Source organism: Pristiophorus japonicus, chromosome 13, assembly GCF_044704955.1.
Source record: "Pristiophorus japonicus isolate sPriJap1 chromosome 13, sPriJap1.hap1, whole genome shotgun sequence".
Classification (NCBI taxonomy): domain Eukaryota; kingdom Metazoa; phylum Chordata; class Chondrichthyes; family Pristiophoridae; genus Pristiophorus; species Pristiophorus japonicus.
Window position 1 is genome coordinate 88,748,965 of NC_091989.1, and position 20,859 is coordinate 88,769,823.

Sequence of the window (20,859 nt, forward strand, 5' to 3'; positions counted from 1 at the left end):
GTCTCCAGTCGTCTTGGTTAATCCTTGCCACTGGACCAAGACCTTCAGGTCCTTCATTGAAACACCTGTGAACTCGATATGAGGGACTGCCTAAGAAGTACCTCCAATGATCACCTCCTTCTACCCTCCCTTCCTCTCCTCTCCTGAAACTGCAGAATCATGCTGAGGTACAATTCTGTCAGCACTGGCAGCCCCCGGTATCCTGTACTCAAATGGCTGTTCTACATACACAATTCAGGACAGTGGGCCAAAGATTGCGACCTCACCGGGTCCCTATGAAGTGCGCATGGACCCGGCGAGGCCTCGCAAAAGCCGGTTTTAGGGACGCGATACGCATGCGCCAAAAACCGGCTTTTCCGATCTGTCAGGATTTCTTTCAACAGATCCTCCATATCCCCGGGAGAAGGACATCCGCACAGGAGAGATTGGGCTATTTGCCCAACTCATGCCCAGCGAATGTCTTTCAAACTTTTATGCCTGATAAAAGCAGGTGCATAGCTTACTTTTGCCAGCGTAAGAGTTTTAAAACATATAAAAATTCAATTTAAACACTCATTTTTATATTAAAAACCCTGTCCATTAAGGCAAGTTTCTTTTTAACACTATTAAAACACATTAAAAAAAATTCCAAGAATATATATTTTTTCTAAAACGTTTAATTACATTTAATTTTAATTAATTTTAAATATGTGAGGTGTTTTATTTATTTATTATGCTGTGTTTCGGCTTTTTAGGGGTTTCTCTCATTGATGGTAATGGGAGGCCGTACAAACAATGGAAATGCTGGATAGTGATTGGTGGTACAGGCCCATGTGACTCCAGCATGTACGTACGTACCTGAAAGGCATCTCCCCGTGCGCTGCGCAATGAATCTAGGCCTCCGACCGGAATCGCTACCTTCCTCTGGGACCGGCAGGTACTTTCGTAGATTTTTTGAGTCAGAGGCATTCGTACGGAAGAAGCCTCCGATGGCAATTTTCCCCCAGTATGTTTTGGCAGGGTATTCAAACATTGGGGGGGCGGGGGGGAGGCACTGCAGCCAAATTTGTTCAGAGCCAACAACCACGCAGATACATTTTCCAGGATTTGGGGGTCACTGCTGATGTTTGTTGTGTTCCCCTCATGTCTCAGAGTGCTTAACGAGGGGAAAGAGTGGGAACAAGAGAAAATGAGGGATCACTGAAAGCATGTTGAAGACAGGTTCTTATGGTGACTTTTGAAGGAGATGAGACATGTTGCAGCGGCATGGTTTAGGGAGCAACGAGGAACAGAAAACCTGGCGAATCTCAAGCTAATAGAAAATTAGACAATTGTGAAACCCTCACCAGTGGCCAGAGAGATGTATTAACTCAGCACAGATGAAGTTTTAAATCTGGATGATAGAAAATTGACCAAGTTAGAATAACTTGACATGAACAGAAAGAATCATGGGTTAACTATTACAGTAAATCCAGCATGTGTCTAAAACATGTCTTTGCACAATAAGCAGCCTGAGCAAAGTAAGGCAGTTGGGGGGTGGGAGGCGGGGTGGGGAGCAGAATTCGGTGCCGTGATGGTAACAGCTGCGAGGCAGGAGTTCCTGTGTCAGTCCCCTCCACTTCCATTAAAGGGGAGGGGCCAAGCTGCCGACTCCGCGGGCAGGAAACGGGGCCATCTCTGGACCACCAGGGAGCGGGGAGCGATGGCAGCTGCCCGACACACAAGGGGAGTGCCGGGCTGTAAGATCGCAGCTATGGACCCCGCGATCTACAAACAAGAAGGCCACGACTGGTAAGTTGGACATTTTGTTTTTTACTGCCGAACCTCCCCTTTACGTTTTGCCCTCCGAGCGGCATTTTCTGTGGCAGCTTCACGGGGTGCTACCGAATTTTCACTCCGGGGTGAAAGCGGGTCGCTGTGAACGGTGATGACATCGTCATCGCCAGCGCAGCGGCCCAGAGCGCTAGCGGTAGGAATGGGACCGCTAACAGGAGACACAAATAACCCGAATTTTTCTGCCTTGATGTAGGAAGGGGGCTGGAGCAGGCTCAAGGGGCCAAATGGCCTACACCTGCTCCTATTTCTTATGTTCTTATGAATGAACTATATTCCTGTAGACAATAGACCCTTCGATGTTTGGAATGTATAAATTTAAGATAGTTATGTGGGGTTACCATGGATACAGAAGTATAATGGAGCAAGTGTTGAAGAGAGAAACCTTGAAGCGATAAGGGAGGAGGCCTACTGTCTGAACAACAGGACCGGACAAAACCAGTTTCTACTATTTTTCAAACATGGTGCTGTGGTTACATCATATCCGGTGACCAAGAGTAGGTGCGTTATAGAAGAGGGTATAAAAAGTGAGTGTATACTGGTATAACTGTGCAGCTTGGACTTGGGGCACAAGAAATCAATCTTAGGTTCCATCCAGTGGGCTGACTTCGTGTAAGTAATGCGGACACGCAATACTTGCACATTTACTATGATTGATTTATCACTATAAGATCAGGCAGAAGCTAAATCTTGTACTTCTTAATAAAGTATTAAAGCGGCTGACACTAGATTCTCGGGATTATTGGCCCGAATTTTGCAGTCAGCGACGGTGCTTGCTGTTGGCTTTTTGTGTGCTTTTGAGCGGCAACTTATGGTACCTAGAGATCATTCCTACACCATCTACAGTGGATCTGTGGCGTGTGTGAGAATGGAAAGCAACATCTTAAACCAATCAGATTGAAGAATCCTCATCGAGACATGCAGGCCTCGATATTTACTGGAGGGGTGGGGGGGGATTCTAATCAGGGGGAGGAGTTGTGGAGTTTTGACTCAACAGTGGCGAGGTTTTTTAGAACCAGGATCCCTGCCCAGAACTAGCCTGATTGACAGGCTTGGCTCGCTTTCAGGCAAGGAACACTGCAGCAGAGGCAGCAGCCCAGGAGCAGATGAGGTCTTGGAGATCATGGGGGGTGGGGTGGGGGGATAAAGAGTGGCAGAGTGGCTTGTAGTGTCGGGGGTGATCACAGAGTGTCCGAGACAAATCGGGGGCAGAGATGGGGGTGGTGTCGGTGAGCGTGGTGGGGGGGCGGGGGGCGATGATTGCAGAGGGAGGTACAATCGTTTGGGGGGAGGAGAGGGGTGGTATTGTGGGGGTTGGTGTCCGATCATGGCCAGCCAGGTTTAAATTTAAAATGGAGATAGTCACGCTGTTGCATTAAAATATTTAAATGAGCAACCCGCCTCCTGTGACCGGGTTGGTTGTCTGCCCCCTGTCCTGCCTCTGTCAAAATCTGAAACGAGCGGATTAGAGGCAGGTTGGGTTCAGGTTTGAGATTTCTTTTAATTTGTACATCCCGCAAACCCAAACCCACCCATTTTTAGGGGTTCAGAGAAGGTTCACTAAGTTGATTCCGGAGATGGGGGAGGGGGGTGGGGGCGTTGACTTATGAGGAAAGGTTGAGTAGGTTGGGCCTCTACTCATTGGAATTCAGAAGAATGAGAGGTGATCTTATCGAAATGTATAAGATTATGAGGGGGCTTGACAAGGTGGATGCAGAGAGGATGCTTCCACTGATGAGGAATTTCTTCTCTCAAAGGGTTGTAAATCTGTGGAATTTGCTGCCTCAGAGAGCTGTGGAAGCTGGGACATTAAATAAATTTAAGACAGATAGACAGTTTCTTAAATGATAAGGGGTTATGGGAGCAGGCGGGAAAGTGAACCTGAGTCCATGATCGGATCAGCCATGATCGTATTAAATGGCGGAGCAGGCTCGAGGGGCCATATGGCCTACTCCTGCTCCTATTTCTTATGTTCTTATGTTCTTATGTAACATTCCCCTTGCAGAATCTAAACCAGGAAGAAAAATTTGAATATTTAATTCATTGTAAAATCATGTACAGAAAGCGAAATAAAAAGAGAAGGAAATAAAGATGCGACTAAAAGAGAGATAAAGGAGACCAAAAAAAAACATTATTTTTTTAAATCTCTAACAATCATTAGATTCTGAAAGAATGAGACACCACACTTGTAAAATTAAATTTTCAGGGCCAGCGAGGTTGTTTGGCAGTAATTAAGACTTATCACACCATTAAAAAAATCACTTACACCTGAATATACCAGCCCCAACATTTTCTGGTACATTTAGTGGGTAACGAGTGGGTTAGTGCTGCAACTTCATGCCCTTCATGGATTTCAATGCCGAATCTATCACCGAGGTACCGGCGTAGCGAAGCTTGGGAAGGAGCAAGGCAAATCGGCAAGTTCCAGATTTCCGTGTTTAAGTCCAGACTCCGGAAGTTGCTGTCCGATTTATGTCATAAAAACGGTGAGCCTCATCTTTATTCCAAGTGTCATAAATGGCAGCTATATCCAATCTAATTCAAATTGCCACCGTGAAAACATTTTTGGTAAATCCATGAGAAAATCCAAAATGAGTAAAAGGCCATTCTGCCCATTGAGCCAGCTCTATACAGAGCCTGTGTATGATTATTGTGACAGACTTTCCTCCCAAACCATCTGCTGATTCATCCACATCAAGCAAAACTAATTTCCCTCTCTGACTTCTGCTGAGAAAAAAAACAGCATTGTAAAATGTCCCTAATAATCCTCAATCCAAATTCTCAAAGGACCCAATTGATCCTGAAGAAATAACCACACCTTTACTGAGAGTTACATAGAATGGTATAGAATCTATAGCACTGAAACATGCCATTTGGCCCAACTGGTCTACGTCGGTGTTTATACTCCACACCAGTCTTCTCCCATTCTAATTACCTCTTCCCCACCCTGCCCTCATATCCCTCTATATGCATCAAGCCTCCCTCTAATGTATCAATGATATCTGCTTCAATCACTCCATGGGAATGCAAGTTTCACATTCTCATCACTCTGTGTAAAGAAATTCCTACTAAACTCTTTATTTGCTATTTTCGTGGCTATCTTATATTTATGCCCCCTTGTTCTGGACTCACCTACAAGTGGAAACAGTTTCTCCATACCTACCTTATCAAACGCTTTCATCATTTAAATACTTTACTTCCCATAAGATAGTCGATATATGGAACAAAGTATTTTCTTAACTACTGATATACTAATGAAATATCAGAATGTGTGGAGGATCAATGAGTTTGTTTTTAATCAATTGAAGTGTCAAACATTGCCTTTTCTTGATAACCTTGCCACTTTGCTTTAGAGCAGTGCAAAGACCGGCTAAGTAATAGGATTAGTATGAGTTTAGGGCACTAACTTGGTGGATTTACCGCCCGCTGCTGCCGAGTTTTCTGGGCGGACTCCCCTAGGTGCCAGTTTCCTCTAGGCCTCCCGCCGGCGGGAGAGGAGGACCGCTGGGAACCGCCCGCTGACGGCCGCTAGCGTGCAAGGTGCGCAAGTCTCCTCCTGCCTGCCGAGCTGCCAGATTCCCCCGGGTGAGAGTCGGCGGCAGCAGGGGGAAGGACCGCCGCCTGGAAGCAGGTCCAACCTCAAAGGTAAGTATGAAGACCTGCAAAAAAAGGTTAGCAAACTTCTTTTTTTACAGCAATTCAGGTGGATGGGGTCTCCTGAAGGTTTTCCAGTGTTTTTTTTTGTGTAAATTTTTATTTTTATGTGTTGCCCCCTCCCTGGGCCCGACTCAATCCTCGGTGGCACTTTGGTGAGGATTGCATTTGCCACCGAGATTGGGAGCTCCCGCCTGCTGCCGCCCAGATTCAGGGCGTAAGTCATTTTTTTGCCGCCTGGCGGTCTTTGCAGATCTTTGAGGAATCTCCCGGCCAAAGTACCGACAGGTCTCTCGGCGGTCCTTTGGGCAGTCCTCAGCTTTGACCAAGTTCGGGCCCTAATGTCTGTCAATGGGATGTTAGCTTGATCATCTTTTGATTGAACAAATTACAAAATGTCCTGCAGTACACAATAAGCTATCTCTTTCAGTGTTAATGTAGCAATTCATAGAGACTTCATGATCCAATGGCTACAAGCAATAATTGGTCAATTGCTGGGTGTTCCTTCAAAACAAATAAAACTCAGCCTTACATTTACTGGTAGGAAATGCGTGACTCTTCCTTTTTTAACAAAACATAATTCTTCTACTAACATGTTTCATTTGTAAACATGTTGGTCATTCTACCTGAAAAGAGAACGAATGGGTTAATGTTTCAGACATAGATTTTTCACCATAACTGGAAGAGCCTCCTCCAGTTCTGACAAAGGGTCTTAAACATGCTTGATAGACAGAGGGAGTCCCATCAGTTAAGAGAATTGACTCCATTGGAGGAAAGGACACTTGCCTTGGAGGCATAAGATGGAGTGGGGGAGGCCTCACCCAAGCTCATGGCTTATGTTTTCCTTTGCTCTTTGCTGAAGATGTAACCAGAATGGCCCATTTGTGAAATGTTACAGCTTACAGACGACTTCAAAGTGATACAGTTATGGCCAACTGACTCATTCTTGGCCCATTCATCGAGAGCAGTAGGAGACGTTTTCCTTAAACCTGCAACCCCAGGAAGGTGGGGCTGGCGGCAGAATAGGCCATCAAGTTTACTGAAAGACCTACAGATGAATCACTGAAGGGGACACAGCCCTCCGCCTGTGAGAAGACAGAAGAAAGGAGCACATGGGAAGGCAATTGGTTTTTAGACAAAAGACAGTGAGACACAGCTTTTGACTGGAACTAGATGTAAAAATGCATAAGGTCAGGTTTTGCAGTTAGAAGTTGTCTAGCAAGAAAGGGATGCTTAAAAGGAGAAGTGAGATAAGTAGAATTTACACTGACTGTATGTTCATTTGATGTCTGAGGAAAAAAGCTTAACAATTTATATCTGGACTTTTTAAGCAACTGCTTCTTAGTCCGCATTCGAAAAGACTGGAGAAGTGCATGCAAGGTCAGGAGAAAGACACGATACCTAGTTCAGATCACAAGTACGTACTGCTGTTATACCCCTGAGCTACACTGCTGTATCGTTGTTTATTCGGTACTACAGGCACAATGCTGAACATAAGGCACTCAGAGTGACCAGCACCAAGAGAATATCTAGGCAGACCCATAAACTGTAACAGAAATGTCAGAGACCAATATCCACCCTGGACCATGCATCTCACAGCACCAGGCATCGCTCATTCCTACAGTGGCAAGCACCAGCACAGAAACATTCACTTTGGGAGGTTCAATGACTGAGTTGCAATTACTTGGTGAATCACCACTGAATGCGAGTGAGAAGAAGCAAGTGGAAGTGGCATTGGAGAAGCCACAATGCTCTGACCAGAGGTCCAGCTCGAGAGGTCCTGCAGGTGCCGAGTCCACGGATTTGGACATCAGAGTCTGACTACAAATGCAGTACAGTGGCTCACCATCAATATTTCATGAAGTCAATTGAGAGTATGCAAAGAAGACTACATCCACGGAGAGGTCTACAACACACAGTGCTGCATGATTGTGGTTTTCAGCTTAATCAGGCAATGAAGACCGGGACACTCGAGGGCCCTCTGCAGCAGATTATGGCAACATCTTTCTTATAGTGGTCACCTTAGCTCAGTGATAGCACTCTTGCCTTTGAGTCAGAAGGTTGTGGGTTCAAACCCATTCGAGGACTTGGGCACATAATCTAGGCTGACATTTAAGTGCAGTACTGAGGTAGTGCTGTAATCTCAGAGGTGCCGTTTTTCAGACTGTATTGGTGTTTGCAACTGTAGAAGACATTAAATCAACGTCTCAGGTGAGGTCCCATGGCACTATTCAAAGAACAGCAAGTGACATCTCCTGATGTCCGTCATTTATCCTTCAGCCAACATCAATTTATTTTTTGTCACTTTAATTCTGCAGACCACTCCCACTCTGACCTCTCCGTCCTCGGCTTCCTATACTGTTCCAATGAAGCTCAACGTAAGCTCGAGGAACAGCACCTCATCTTTTGATTAGGCACTTTACAGCCTTCCGGACTGAACATGGGCTTCAACAATTTCAGACCATAACCTCTGCCCCTATTTTTTTCACATGACAGCTGATGATTGTGCTATTCCCATTGACACCTCCTCTAGGCCCATCTTTTGTTTCTTTACCTGTCCCATTACCATCTCCGTTTGCCTCGCACCATCATCCCTTTTGTCATTTAATCTCTCCTGCCTTCCGCCCTATCACAGACCTTCCCTTCTGTTCTTTCTTCCCCTCCCCCATTTATCTGCCCCTACACTTGCTTAAAACCTGTTACATCTCTCATATTTTCCAGTTCTGACAAAAGGTCAGCAACCTGAAACGTTAACTCTGTTTCTCTCTCCACCGATCCTGCTGATTATTTCCAGCATTTTCTGTTTTTATTTCAAAAATACTTAATTGGTTGTATAGCACTTTTGGATATTTTGAGCTTGCGAAAAGGGCTATCTAAATGCAAGTTTTTTCTTTTTATATGTGAAAAAATAAAAGTGAAATTCTCTTTTAAGGTTTACACTTTCCATTGTTCTAAGTAACATAACCTTGATCCAGATGAAAAAGGCTAATCTTGTTTTGTTACATGAATCAGGGAACATTGGGAGGATTAAAAACCCACAGTCTCTTGCTGCAAAAGAGAATTTCATACTGAGAAATTTGACGATTAAATAGTTAAACAGCAATTTATTTCTCTCTATCATAGAACCGAAAGTTCACCTAAATTATTTCGAGAAGTTCAAATGACAAGGCCCCAATTCACATATCACACTTCCTATCGCTAGCAAAATGTCAACCCACACAACACCATTAAATCTAAAGTAGACATGATTCTGCACTTAGCCATATGTATAGTTCTACTGCATATTTAAAAATCAGCTCTAAAAATACCAATAGCTTCCTTGTGCATGGCAACAATAAAATGGGTTTGTAGACAGCAGAAGCTCAGATCCAAGTTATCCAATAGGATGACTTCAGCATGCACGTACTGGGACAACTCGGATTCGAAATCTGCATTCTGAGCTCCTTCAGATCTCGGTTCAAAGTCCAACCTGCTCTACATCACCGTGCAGCTTCAACACTTGCATTGTATCTCACATGGGTACTGTTGCCAGTGAACTCTGGTCAGTTCTACAGAGGAAGAGGCTGGAAGCCTCTGAATAAACAGATTTGCAAGTTACTTCAGAATTCAACCCGAGTGACTAAATCTCTAAGTAGAGGAGTACAAAGCATGCACCTGATCACAGGTCAAGATAAAAGGAGAAGTCAGTTGGCCCGAGAAACTTCACACAACAAAAATTCAGTTTCACTGATCTTCGGTTCCCTTTATTGCTGCTCCGTCCAAACTGCCACCAAAGAATCGCTGTCAGCAGGAGAAAAGAAACTGCAGCTTATTATTAAAATACTAATGAGGAGATTTGTAATTTAATCCAATTAATGCATTCAACTTTTGCCCTTTTATTGACAATGTTGCCAATTTAGCTGAAGTCTGTATCAAACAGTCGTAAATGTGAAAAGAACGATGGGCAACATACACCTCTAATTCAGAAGTTTAAGGTATCCTCATTTTAGGCTGGCATTGTTGTAGTGCATTGGTGCTACAATGCGCCATTGCATGGCGTGACAGGATGTGAATGGCCATGCCTATCGTTCCTCACATCTCGAGTTCCTGAAGTCAGCTGAGCTGTCGCAGGAAAGCACTGAGCAAACATAAGAACGTAAGAAATAGGATCAGGAGTAGGCCATACGGCCCTGCCATTTAATAAGATCATGGCTGATCTAATCATGGACTCAGCTCCACTTGCCTCCCCATTCCCCAAAACACTTTATTCCCTGATCGCTCAAAAATCTGTCTATCTCCACCTTAAATATATTCAATGACCCATCCTCCACAGCTCTCTGGGGCAGAGAATTCCACAGATTTACAACCCTCTGAGAGAAGAAATTCCTCCTCATCTCAGTTTTAAATGGGCGACCCCTTATTCTGAGACTATGTCCCCTAGTTTTAGTTTCCCTATGAGTGGAAACATCCTCTCTGCATCCACCTTGTCAAGCCCCATCATTATCTTATATGTTTCGATACGATCACCTCTCATTTTTCTGAACTCCAATGAGTATAGGCCCAATCTACTCAACCTTTCTTCATAAGTCAACCCCCTCATCTCCAGAATCAACCTAGTGAACCTTCTCTGAACAGCCTCCAAAGCAAGTACATCCTTCCTTAAATATGGAGACCAAAACTGTACACAGTACTCCAGGTGTGGCCTCACCAATACCCTGTACAGTTGTAGCAGGACTTCTCTGCTTTTATACTCTATCCCCCTTGCAATAAAGGCCAACATTCCATTTGCCTTCCTGATCACTTGCTGTACCTGCATACTAACTTTTTGTGTTTCATGCTCTAGGACCCACAGGTCCCTCTGTACTGCAGCACTTTGCAATTTTTCTCCATTTAAATTATAATTTGCTTTTCTATTTTTTTCTGCCAAAGTGGATAACCTCACATTTTGCCACATTATACTCCATCTGCCAAATGTTTGCCCACTCACTTAGCCTGTCTATATCCCTTTGCAGATTTTTTGTGTCCTCCTCACAATTTGCTTTCCCACCCATCTTTGTATCATCAGCAAACTTGGCTACATTACACTCGGTCTCTTCATCCAAGTCATTAATATAGAAATCCTCACTATTCCTCGTAGGGGAGAATAAGAGAGAGAAATCACAATGTAAATCTCTCAGGCAACTCTCTCTGGACCTCCTTGCAGCTAATTCAACAGCAGCATTCACAGAGACCAAACAGTAAATCACATGCCTTCCTCTTATCTGGGGAACTATACATGACCTGGGAGAGAATGGGCAGATCAGCAGCCCATTATACACATTGCAATTTTGGGTGGGGAGTATAACAGGAAGCTGAACTGCTTTTACCTATGTTATGTCTCGGCTAAGTTGCAAATTCTGCCCAATAAGTGTGGACTCACTAGATTACAGCCTGAAAATCACTGTTGTTAATATTAGCGAGTGATTGTTTAATAAATTCATACAGCAGTTGTAGTCTAGTGGTTATGGTATTGGGTTAGAAACCCCAAGGTTATGGATTCATATGCCACTTTGTCAGGTTGTTGAATTTAATTCAATAAATCTGGTCTTTTGTGGGGTACCAGAATAAACATTGTATAGTTTAATTGCTAATGAGCAGACAGGAAAACATTTTCTACTGAATAAAATTCTGACAATAAGTTCCATTGACAATATCTTCACCCCAACAGAGCTTCAGTATTGAAATATCAATGAGGCAGTAAATAAATATGTTTTTAAATATTCCCTTTTAGGCTTGTTTATATCATTTCTTGCCCACCACTTTCAGTTATTCCCTGCCCCCCTGCCCCCCGCCTTCGAGCTGCTCCCAACCAATCCAGATACCAAAGGAGAAATGACCACTGGGAGATGTATGGAAACATAATCATTTGGGTCATCATCTATTTTTCTGTTCCTTCCCATGAGCTGCTACCTTTTCCTTTGAGTTGGTGCTGCTTTGTTGATATCGGGATTTGATCATGGGTGAAATCCAGGCCCGAGTTTCAGTAAGCTATCTCGTCATGGTGGCCATCATCCACCAACACACCCTTCTCAGCTGAAGTATGGCCATGACCTAATGAACTGTGAAACTGATCTACTCCTGATATCTCTCAATACAAAACAGCACTGAACGCTGATCTATAAAATGTGCCATTCTTGGATCCAACTAGAATATTTCTTGTACAAAATTCAGCACAACTAAATGTTTCTGGTCTCATATCTATCAAGTGCAAGAAATTGCAGGATATTTGATGTTGAAATAGATGTTTATCGAACCTGTGTGCAAGTGTATCTTCAGATCCTCGCTGTGGTCCCCAATCCGCTGTGGGATAAATTCTATCGTCACTTGCATGCTGTCCCCAAGTCCCAGATTTCCATGGATAGGTTCCACTAGGAATGGCCTGCAAACAACAAATAAATATGAAATAACTAAAACACATATGGCACAAAGATTTAACGCCAAACAGCTGCACTTGTAACATGCACTATTTGGTTTGGTTTTATTTGGGGTTGATATGTGCAAAGACCTCACATCGCTTGCAATATCAACATAACAAAAACAGATTATCAGGTCATTATCACATTGGTGTTTGTGGGAGCTTGCTTGTGTACAAATTGGCTGCCGCATTTCCCGCATTACAACAGTGACTACACTCCAAAAGTACTTCATTGGCTGTAAAGCGCTTTGAGACATCTGGTGGTCGTGAAAGGCGCTATATAAATGCGAGTCTGTCTTTTCTTTAGTATCGCATTAACCTATGTGTCCCAGGTCACACGGACAGTTTTTTTACAACTCAAATTTCCCAACCTTTTTCCTTCCCTGGTAATCAAGGTGTTACAACTTGTCCCCTCTTCCAACTCGGTTTCTAGTCACAAGAGTCTTCAGTTTCTATAGGCGAACCCATGTTCCCCACGAAGCAAAACTCACAAATTAGTGCACGCAGTGAAGAGAAGTAGCATGTCTTGATGTTAACAGTATAACCTAGCATTGCTGAGTTATACAGTAAAAATAGCACGGGATGCCCAAAGTACACTCAATATTTTCATAAGATGGAAAAATACCACACTGTTATACCACATACAACAGTATGTTATTTCATTGGCTGTAAAAAGCTTCAGGACATTCAGTGGTCATGAAAGGCACTATATAAATGCAAGTCTTTCTTTCTTCCTTTTAGTTCACGCTAAAACTACAATTTCATTTTATTGCACATCTTAAATATACTCTCCGCCTCCCTTTCCTCCTTTAAGACGCTCCTTAAAACCTACCTCTTCGACCAAGCTTTTGGTCATCTGCCCTAATTTCTCCTTATGTGGCTCGGTGTCAAATATTTTGTCTTATAATGCTTTACTACATTAAAGGAGCTATATAAATACAAGTTGCTGTTGTACAGTGAAAGAAAATACACCAGTAGTTAAACAGCAAGATAGTACTTAACATGTAACAATACTTTAGATGATTTACAAAACTAAATTAACAGAATATTATAATTCTTATGTCCCTTTTAACTGATTCTTTACATGGAGTACATATGATCCTTGGGAATGACCACTGGCACCACTGTTTGTGTTACTCTGGAAGTGTTAAATGCTGTACACAATAGTTAGTCAGCTTCTTTTGTACAACAAAGCTCATTTTCAATTACTCAGTTATTAGAAATGTTGTAAAAGTCCACTATCCCACATCCTTCCAACATGTCGAACAGGGAGAAAATGTTGGTTGAATTTAATGTTGAACTTTTGTGTATTTGGTTCTACCAGCTCCACACAAAGACAACAGGAACCTTTAAAGAAGATTTTCAATTAGGCCGAGGTGAAAATAAAAATCACATGAATAGGTATAATAATAGAAATATTTTAGGATGAAGCCTTCTGTTCGAATTACATGATGTGATGAAAACAGTATCATGTATTAGTTTAACTTGAATATCTGTCCAATGAAAGAGGTTTCAAAATATTTGCAAGCCCTTTGGAGGTAGCACAGATGTAGATTTCCAAAGTAGTATCAGCATACAAGGACACTGCGTGTTTCCTCTGTTCTTGATGCTGTGCCGTTATTTCACATCCCTTTCAAACACCTCTCTCCCATCACACTTCTATAGTCTTTAGCTGTCTAGGCCCCAAGCTTTGCAATTCCCTCCCTAAACCTCTCTCTCCTCTTTTAAGACGCTCCTTAAAACCTAGTTAACAACCCCTCCCGCCTGCTCCAGCCCAAGTGGAAACTGGGAGCGAGAGGAAAACGGCAGGAAAACTCGGTGGCAGTCGACGGTATGGCCATCGATATGGGGACCATAGAGTTGGAGAATATAATAATAAATAGTTAGCATAAATTTCTAAAAGGTCATGTTTAACTAACCTTTTTGAATTATTTGAATAAATAACAGAAAGAGTAGACAAAGGTAATGCTGCGAATGTGGTATAAATGGACTATCACATGGCCTTTAATAAGGTGTCACATAAGAGACTCATGATAAAGGGTAGGGAAGTGTGGAGTCAGGGGCCAGGTAGCAGAATGGATGCTGCAAAACAGAAGACAGATGTTACAAGTGAGGCAAGTTTCTTGGTCAGGCAGAAGCAAGAAATGATGTCCCGTGAACTGTTGTTCACCATATACAGAAATGATTTAGGCTCAGAAATTGAAGGTATTGGCTGGAATTTCGTGCAAGTTTACTTTCATAATCTATCTTCCCTCGGTTGGATGAATGTAGCCAAGTTTGCTGATGATGCAAAGATGGGTGGGAAAGCAAATTGTGAAGTGGACACAAAAAACCTGCAAAGGGATATACACAGGCTAAGTGAGTGGGCAAAAATTTGACAGATGGAGTATAATGTGGGAAAATATGAGGTTATCCACTTTGGCAGAAAAAATAGAAAAGCAAATTATAATTTAAATGGAGAAAAATTGCAAAGTGCTGCAGTACAGAGGAGATAGACAGATTTTTGAGCGATAAGGGAATAAAGGGTTATGGGGAGCGGGCAGGGAAGTGGAGCTGAGTCCATGATCAGATCAGCCATTAAATGGCGGAGCAGGCTCGAGGGACCAAATGGCCTACTCCTGCTCCTATTTCTTATGTTCTTATGTAGAAGAGAACAGAAAAGATATAAAGACATTTAAGATAGAAACAGGGGAGATTATTGACAAACTAATCAAACTTAGAGGGGTTAAGACCCCTGGATTGCATCCGCGCATATTAAAAGAAACTAGGGAAGAAATAGCAGACGCACAAGAAAATGGTATAGTGCCGGAGGACTGGAGGACAGCTAATGTTATTCCTATATTTAAAAAGGGAGATAGAACAAGTCCGAGGAACTATAGAACAGTTAGCTTTGTATCGTTGGTAGGAAAAATAATGGAAACTGAAAATATAATAAAGAATTGTCAGCATGGATTTCAAAAGGGGAGGTCATGCTTGACCAATCTTATTGAATTCTTTGAAGAAGTAACAGAAAGAGTGGACAAGGGTAATGCTGTAGAAGTAACATTTTCAAAAGGCCTTCGATAAGTAGACTCATGACTAAAGTCAAACTATGTGGAGTCATGGGAGAAGTAGCAGAATGGATAGCAAGCTGGCTACTAAACAGAAAACAAAGAGTAGAGGTCAGACTGGCAAAAGGTGGGTAGTGGTGTTCCACAAAGTTTGGTGCTGGGACCACTGTTGTTCACAATTTACATAAATTATCTGGACTCGGGAATCGAAGTACAACTACAAAATTTGTGGACGACACCAAATTGGGGGTACAGCTAATACGGAGTAGAACTGTGACAAAATACAAGGTGGCATCAATAAACTTGCAGAATAGGCGTGCAATTGGCAAACTAATTTCAATATAAATTAAATGTGAGGTGTTACATTTGGTAGGAAGAATAAGTAGGCCACTTACTGCTTGGATAGCAAGAGTCTAAATGGGGTAGAGGAGCAAAGCAATCTGGGATACAGATAGACAAATCACCAAAAGTAGTGAGGCAGGTTAATAAGGTCATAAAAAAGCAAACAAAGCACCATTTCCAGAGGGATAAAATTGAAAAGTAGAGAAGTTATGTTAAACTTGTATAGAACTTTGGTTAAATTACATTTGGAGTACAGTGCACAGTTCTAGTCTCCATATTATAAAAAGGATCTAGAGGCACTGGAGAAGGTGAAAAAAAGATTCACACTGATACCAGCACTGAGAAGATATACTTATCAGGAAATGCTGAACAGGCGAAGGCGCTTTTCTCCAGAAAAAAGGCGACCTAAAAGAGGTATTTAAAATTATGAAGGAGTTTGATAAAGTGGATGTAGAGAAGATGTTTCCAGATGGACCAAAACTTGGGTCCATGAATATAAGACAGTCACCAATAAATCCAATAGGGAATTCAGGAGAAACGTCTTCACCCAGAGTGTGGTGGGAATGTGGAACTCACTACCACAGAGAGTAGTCGAGGTGAATAGAATAGATGCATTTAAGGGGAAGCTGGATAAACACATGAAGGGAACAGGAATAGAAGGATTTGCTGATAGGGTTAGATGAAGAGGAGTGGGAGTAGGGGCATTAACGCCGACATAGACCCGTTGGGCTGAATGGCCAGATTCTATTCTGGAGACTCTCTGTAATTGAGAGGATGCGACTACCAAGAAAGATAGAACAGGCTGGGGATCTTTTAAAAATAGGAACAGGAGATGGCCATTTAGCCCCACAAGCCTGTTCCGCCATTCAATGAGATCATGGCTTCCTCTGGAACAGAGAAGACTAAAAGGAGATTTGATAAGGGTCTTTAAAATGAAAAGATTCATTAGGGCATTTACGGAGAAACTGATTCCACTTGTGAGTGAATCTAGAACAAGGGGGCATAAATAATAAAATACACATAAATAGATCAAATAAAGAGTATGGGAGGAATTTCTTTACACAGAGAGAGGTCGGAATGTGGAACTCTCCGTCATGTGGAGTGGTTGAAACAGATAGCGTTGATACAGTTAAGGGGAGGCTTGATGCATCCGTGAGGGCAAAGGGAATAGAAGGATACAGGGACAGGGTGCGAAGAGGCAACTGGAGTTGGAGGTGGCTGGTCTGGAGTATAAACACTGGCATAGACCAGTTGGATTGAATGGCCTGTTACTGTGTTGTAGATGCTACGTAATTCTATGTCATCCTTTGTAGCATTGTGATTGGCAGTTTTCTGACGTTTCTGCGCCATCAATTGAAACTGTTTTTGTCTGGTTGGGGACAAGGGGGATGGGAGAATTTAGGCCCTTAGCTCGGGATCATGTGTTGCCAGTGATACAGTTTTATCTGTAGTTGCACAAAAGAACTGCAGATTGTCAAAAAAATTTAAATTATCCTACTTGATACAAAAAATACAAAGCAAGTAAAGTGTATGTATATTACATTTGGGTAATTGTTCAGAAATGATGGCAAATTGAGGTGGAATGTTTGTTATCGATTTTATGAGCTGCAGACCTCTGCTACATGCTTTTTGTTCTTTAGTCCTGCCTTCCCTTCCTTCTTCCTTACTGTTATTATTGATTTTGTGTTTTTTCTCTTGTTACTCATTTTTTCTTGGCAGAATTCTTAGGATACGGTTCTGTTTTCTTGAGATTATATGCCAAGGCAATCTGTCTACTTATCTGTCCATTATTGAAAGTGTGGATGTGTGCAGCTTGCAATTGGAAGCCATACCTAGGGGTTAAGGAGGTCAGTGAAGAGGTTGAAGATATCTTAACAAAAATATAAGCTGTGACAGGCATCAAGAAAGCTAGAGAAGTGAGTGAATAGAAGACAACTGAAGACTTTGGGAAGACTATCCTGGAGTCAGCAGCTTGCTGGAGAATTAGCAAAATTAGGAAAAGAATATCTGCCCAAACCTTACACAAGTAATCCTCTTTTGTAATCCTCTGTTCTGACTCATTCTCGGGTATGATTCCGTTGCCCACACTCCAGTACCTTGCCCAAGTGCCATTCTTCCACGCGTGTGTCCGGATAGTGTGCATCAGCAGCTAATTCATATATGGAGCACACACAAATCCAATCCTGGTTTATCAAACATGCATACACATGAACATTCCAGTAGGTGGCACAAGTGGAAACCCTGTTCTATTCAGATTGCAATTTTGGGGTTACAATCTATTTGCCTTGTACACGACCTTATTCTGGATAATTGGATTTCACTGAAATTGGATCATGCGGGAGCTGCCACCTTCTCCTTTACTGAAGCCTTCCCATCTGGTTACACTTTCCACTAAATCACTGTGGTCTGATCCTCATCATCAAATCACAGCTTGGTCTCTTCCCTTATTCCTCGGTACTTCCTCCTTCATCTCATCACCTTCCCCCACCTGTCTCACCTCTCTTAAAAGTCCCACCCTGAGTTTCTCATCAAGATATCCACCCTCCTCCTTTCCTCCCTCAGCCTCATTCTCACTGATTTCAATCTTCATTAACCTCCCCTTCCTTTGAATTCAATGACTTGTCCTCCCTAAACCTCTCCCTCCAAATCAGTTCTCCTGCCCATATGCACAGCCACGCCCTTTGACTTTGGTCTCTCCCACAGCCTCTCTACTCCCATGGTCTGTATCACAGTGAAAACCATTTTTCACGGCTTTGTTGTATTCTTTACTTCCCACATTCCCCTACACCCTTCCAACCCCACGTCGTCTATGTCCGTCCTTGAAAAAAACTCTTCCGCGACTTATTTATAATCTCACTTTAAATCCCAATTTAAATAACTGGGGGAGGTGAGACCTGTACAGGCATTACGGATTGCAACTCAACAGAGCCGGGATTAATAACCTCGCAGGAGGGTTTGCTAGTGCGGTTGGGGAGGTTTAAACTAATTTGGCAGAGGGATGGCACCAGGATGTAGCATTAGAAAGGAGAAACAAGAGGAAGAAGAAGATGTGCAGTGGTGTTGCCCAGGGCTCGGTACTAGGACCACTGCTTTTCTTGATATATATTAATGATTTGGACTTAGCTGTACAGGGAACAATTTCAAAACTTGCAGATGACACAAAACTTAGAAGAATAGTGAACAGTGAGGAGGATAGTGATAGACTTCAAGAGGACATGGACAGGTTGGTGGAATGGGCGGACACGTAGCAGATGAAATTTAACACAGAGAAGTGTGAAGTGATACATTTTGGTAAGAAGAACGAGGAGAGACAATACAAACTGAAGGGTACAATCCTAAAGGGGGTGCATTAACAGAGAGACCTGGGGGCATATGTGCACAAATTATTGAAGGTGGCAGGGCAGATTGAGAAAGCGGTTAAAAAAAGCTTACGGGATCCTGGGATTTATAAATAGAGGCATAGAGCACAAAAGCAAGGAAGTTATGATGAACCTGTATAAAACACTGTTCCAATTCTGAGCACCACACTTTAGGAAGGATGTGAAGGCCTTACAGAGGGTGCAGAAAAGATTTACAAGAATGGCTCCAGAGATGAAGGACTTCAGTTACGTGGATAGACTGGAGAAGTTGGGATTGTTCTCCTTAGAGCAGAGAAGGTGGAGAGGAGGTTTGAGAGAGGTGGTCAAAATCATGAAGGGACTAGACAGAGACAAACTGTTCCCATTGGCAAAAGGGTCGAGAACCAGGGGACCCAGATTTAAGGTGATTGACAGAAGAACCAAAGGCAACATGAAGAAAAACATTTTTACACAGCGAGTGGTTATGATCTGGAATTCACTGCCTGAGAGGGTGGTGGAGGCAGATTCAATTATGGCTTTCAAAAGGGAATTGGTTAGATACCTGAAGGAAAAAATAATTGTAGGACTACAGGGAAAAAGCAGGGGGAGTGGGACTAACTGAAGAGCTCTTGCAGAGAGCTGGCACGGACTCCTTCTGTGCTGTAACCATTCTATGATTCTATACCTAGCCTTTGACCCTCATTCGCAATAATACTTCTGCAGGTTTCAACCTGCTCAACAATTCACTCATGTCCACTTTTGACACCCTTGTTACACAGCAAAAACTTTATTCTTGCCCATCTGAGTCAATCCCCCTAGTAGGACTCGAGTAATTCCCTGGGAGGATAGACGCACCAACGTCAGTGTTCTCGATCAGGCCAACATCCCCAGCATCGAAGCACTGACCACACTCGACCAGCTCCGTTGGGCAGACCACAGTGTTCGCATGCCCAACAGAAGACTCCCACAGCAAGCGCTCTACTCGAAACTCCTACACGGCAAGCGAGCCTCAGGTGGGCAAACTAAACGTTTCAAGGACACCCTCAAAGTCTCCTTGATAAAGTGCAACATTCCCACCGACACCTGGCCAAAGACCGACCTAAGTGGAGGAACAACATCCAGGAGGGCGCTGAGCACCTCGAGTCTGATTACCGAGAGCACGCAGACATCAAGCGCAGGCAGCGGAAAGAGCGTGTGGCAAACCAGACACCCCATCCACCCTTTCCCTCAACCACTGTCTGTCACACTTGTGACAGAGACTGTAATTCCCGTATTGAACTGTACAATCACCTGAGAATCGCTTTTAGAGTGGAAGCAAGTCTTCCTCGATTCCGAGGGACTGCCTATAATGATGAATATGGCCCTCAACTTTGCCCACTCAAGTTGAAGGGGCACAGACATGAGCATATCTGGCACTCAACTGGTTTAGCTATCCATCACAAGATCTGGCTGGAATAATTCATGCACGATTGGCCCTCAATCTCCTCTGCCACAACCACCCAGTACTCCAGGATCATCCCAGGACACAAAGATAACCTTGGGTTTCTTTTCTCCACCATCACGTGTGTAATTAAACCTTTCTCCCCTCGCCCACTCCAACAATAACTTTGAAGAGCTCATGGACTTCTTAGTTACTAAGGTGAGGTCATTCTTTTAGCTGCCTCTTCTAATTCCCCTTCCTCCCTACCCAAGCCCTGAACCCATATCCTCTATTTTATCTCTTATATTCCATTATGTCCTCTCCAAGTTCATCTTGCCCATAAGACCTACCTCCTGCTCCCTCGATCTCATTCCCATTAAACGGCTGACCACTTAACTTCCCTTCCTGGCTCCCGTGCTAGTTGATGTTGTAAATGGTTCCCTCTCCTCGCATACTGTTCCCTTCCTTTTCCAGGGGTGGCATCACCCCATACTCAAAAATCCTACCCGCAATCTCTCTGTCCTTGCAAATTATTGCACTATATCCAACCTCCCTTTCTGCTCCAGGGTCCTGGATTATCACCTCTTATGTCGATGCCCATCTCTCCCATAACTCCACATTTGAATTTTTCCAATCAGGTTTCTATCCCTGCCACACCACAAAATGGCCCTAACCAAAGTCATAAATGACATCCTCAGTGATTGTAACCATGGTGCATTATCCTTCCTCATCCTCTCCAACTCCCTGCAACCTTAGAGAGCCCACCACACCAAAGCCTATCCAGCTCCGTGGAATTGCTCTTGCTTGGCC

At 43.2% G+C, this 20,859-nt stretch overlaps 1 protein-coding gene across 1 annotated transcript in view; it reads right to left on the bottom strand.

Moving 5' to 3' along the window:
- hydin (HYDIN axonemal central pair apparatus protein) overlaps positions 1-20,859 on the bottom strand; it is a 1,725,340-nt gene that overhangs the window by 1,497,732 nt on the left and 206,749 nt on the right. Inside the window, 1 exon segment of the mRNA XM_070897728.1 lies at positions 11,739-11,863. Coding sequence (XP_070753829.1) covers positions 11,739-11,863 — 125 coding nt within the window.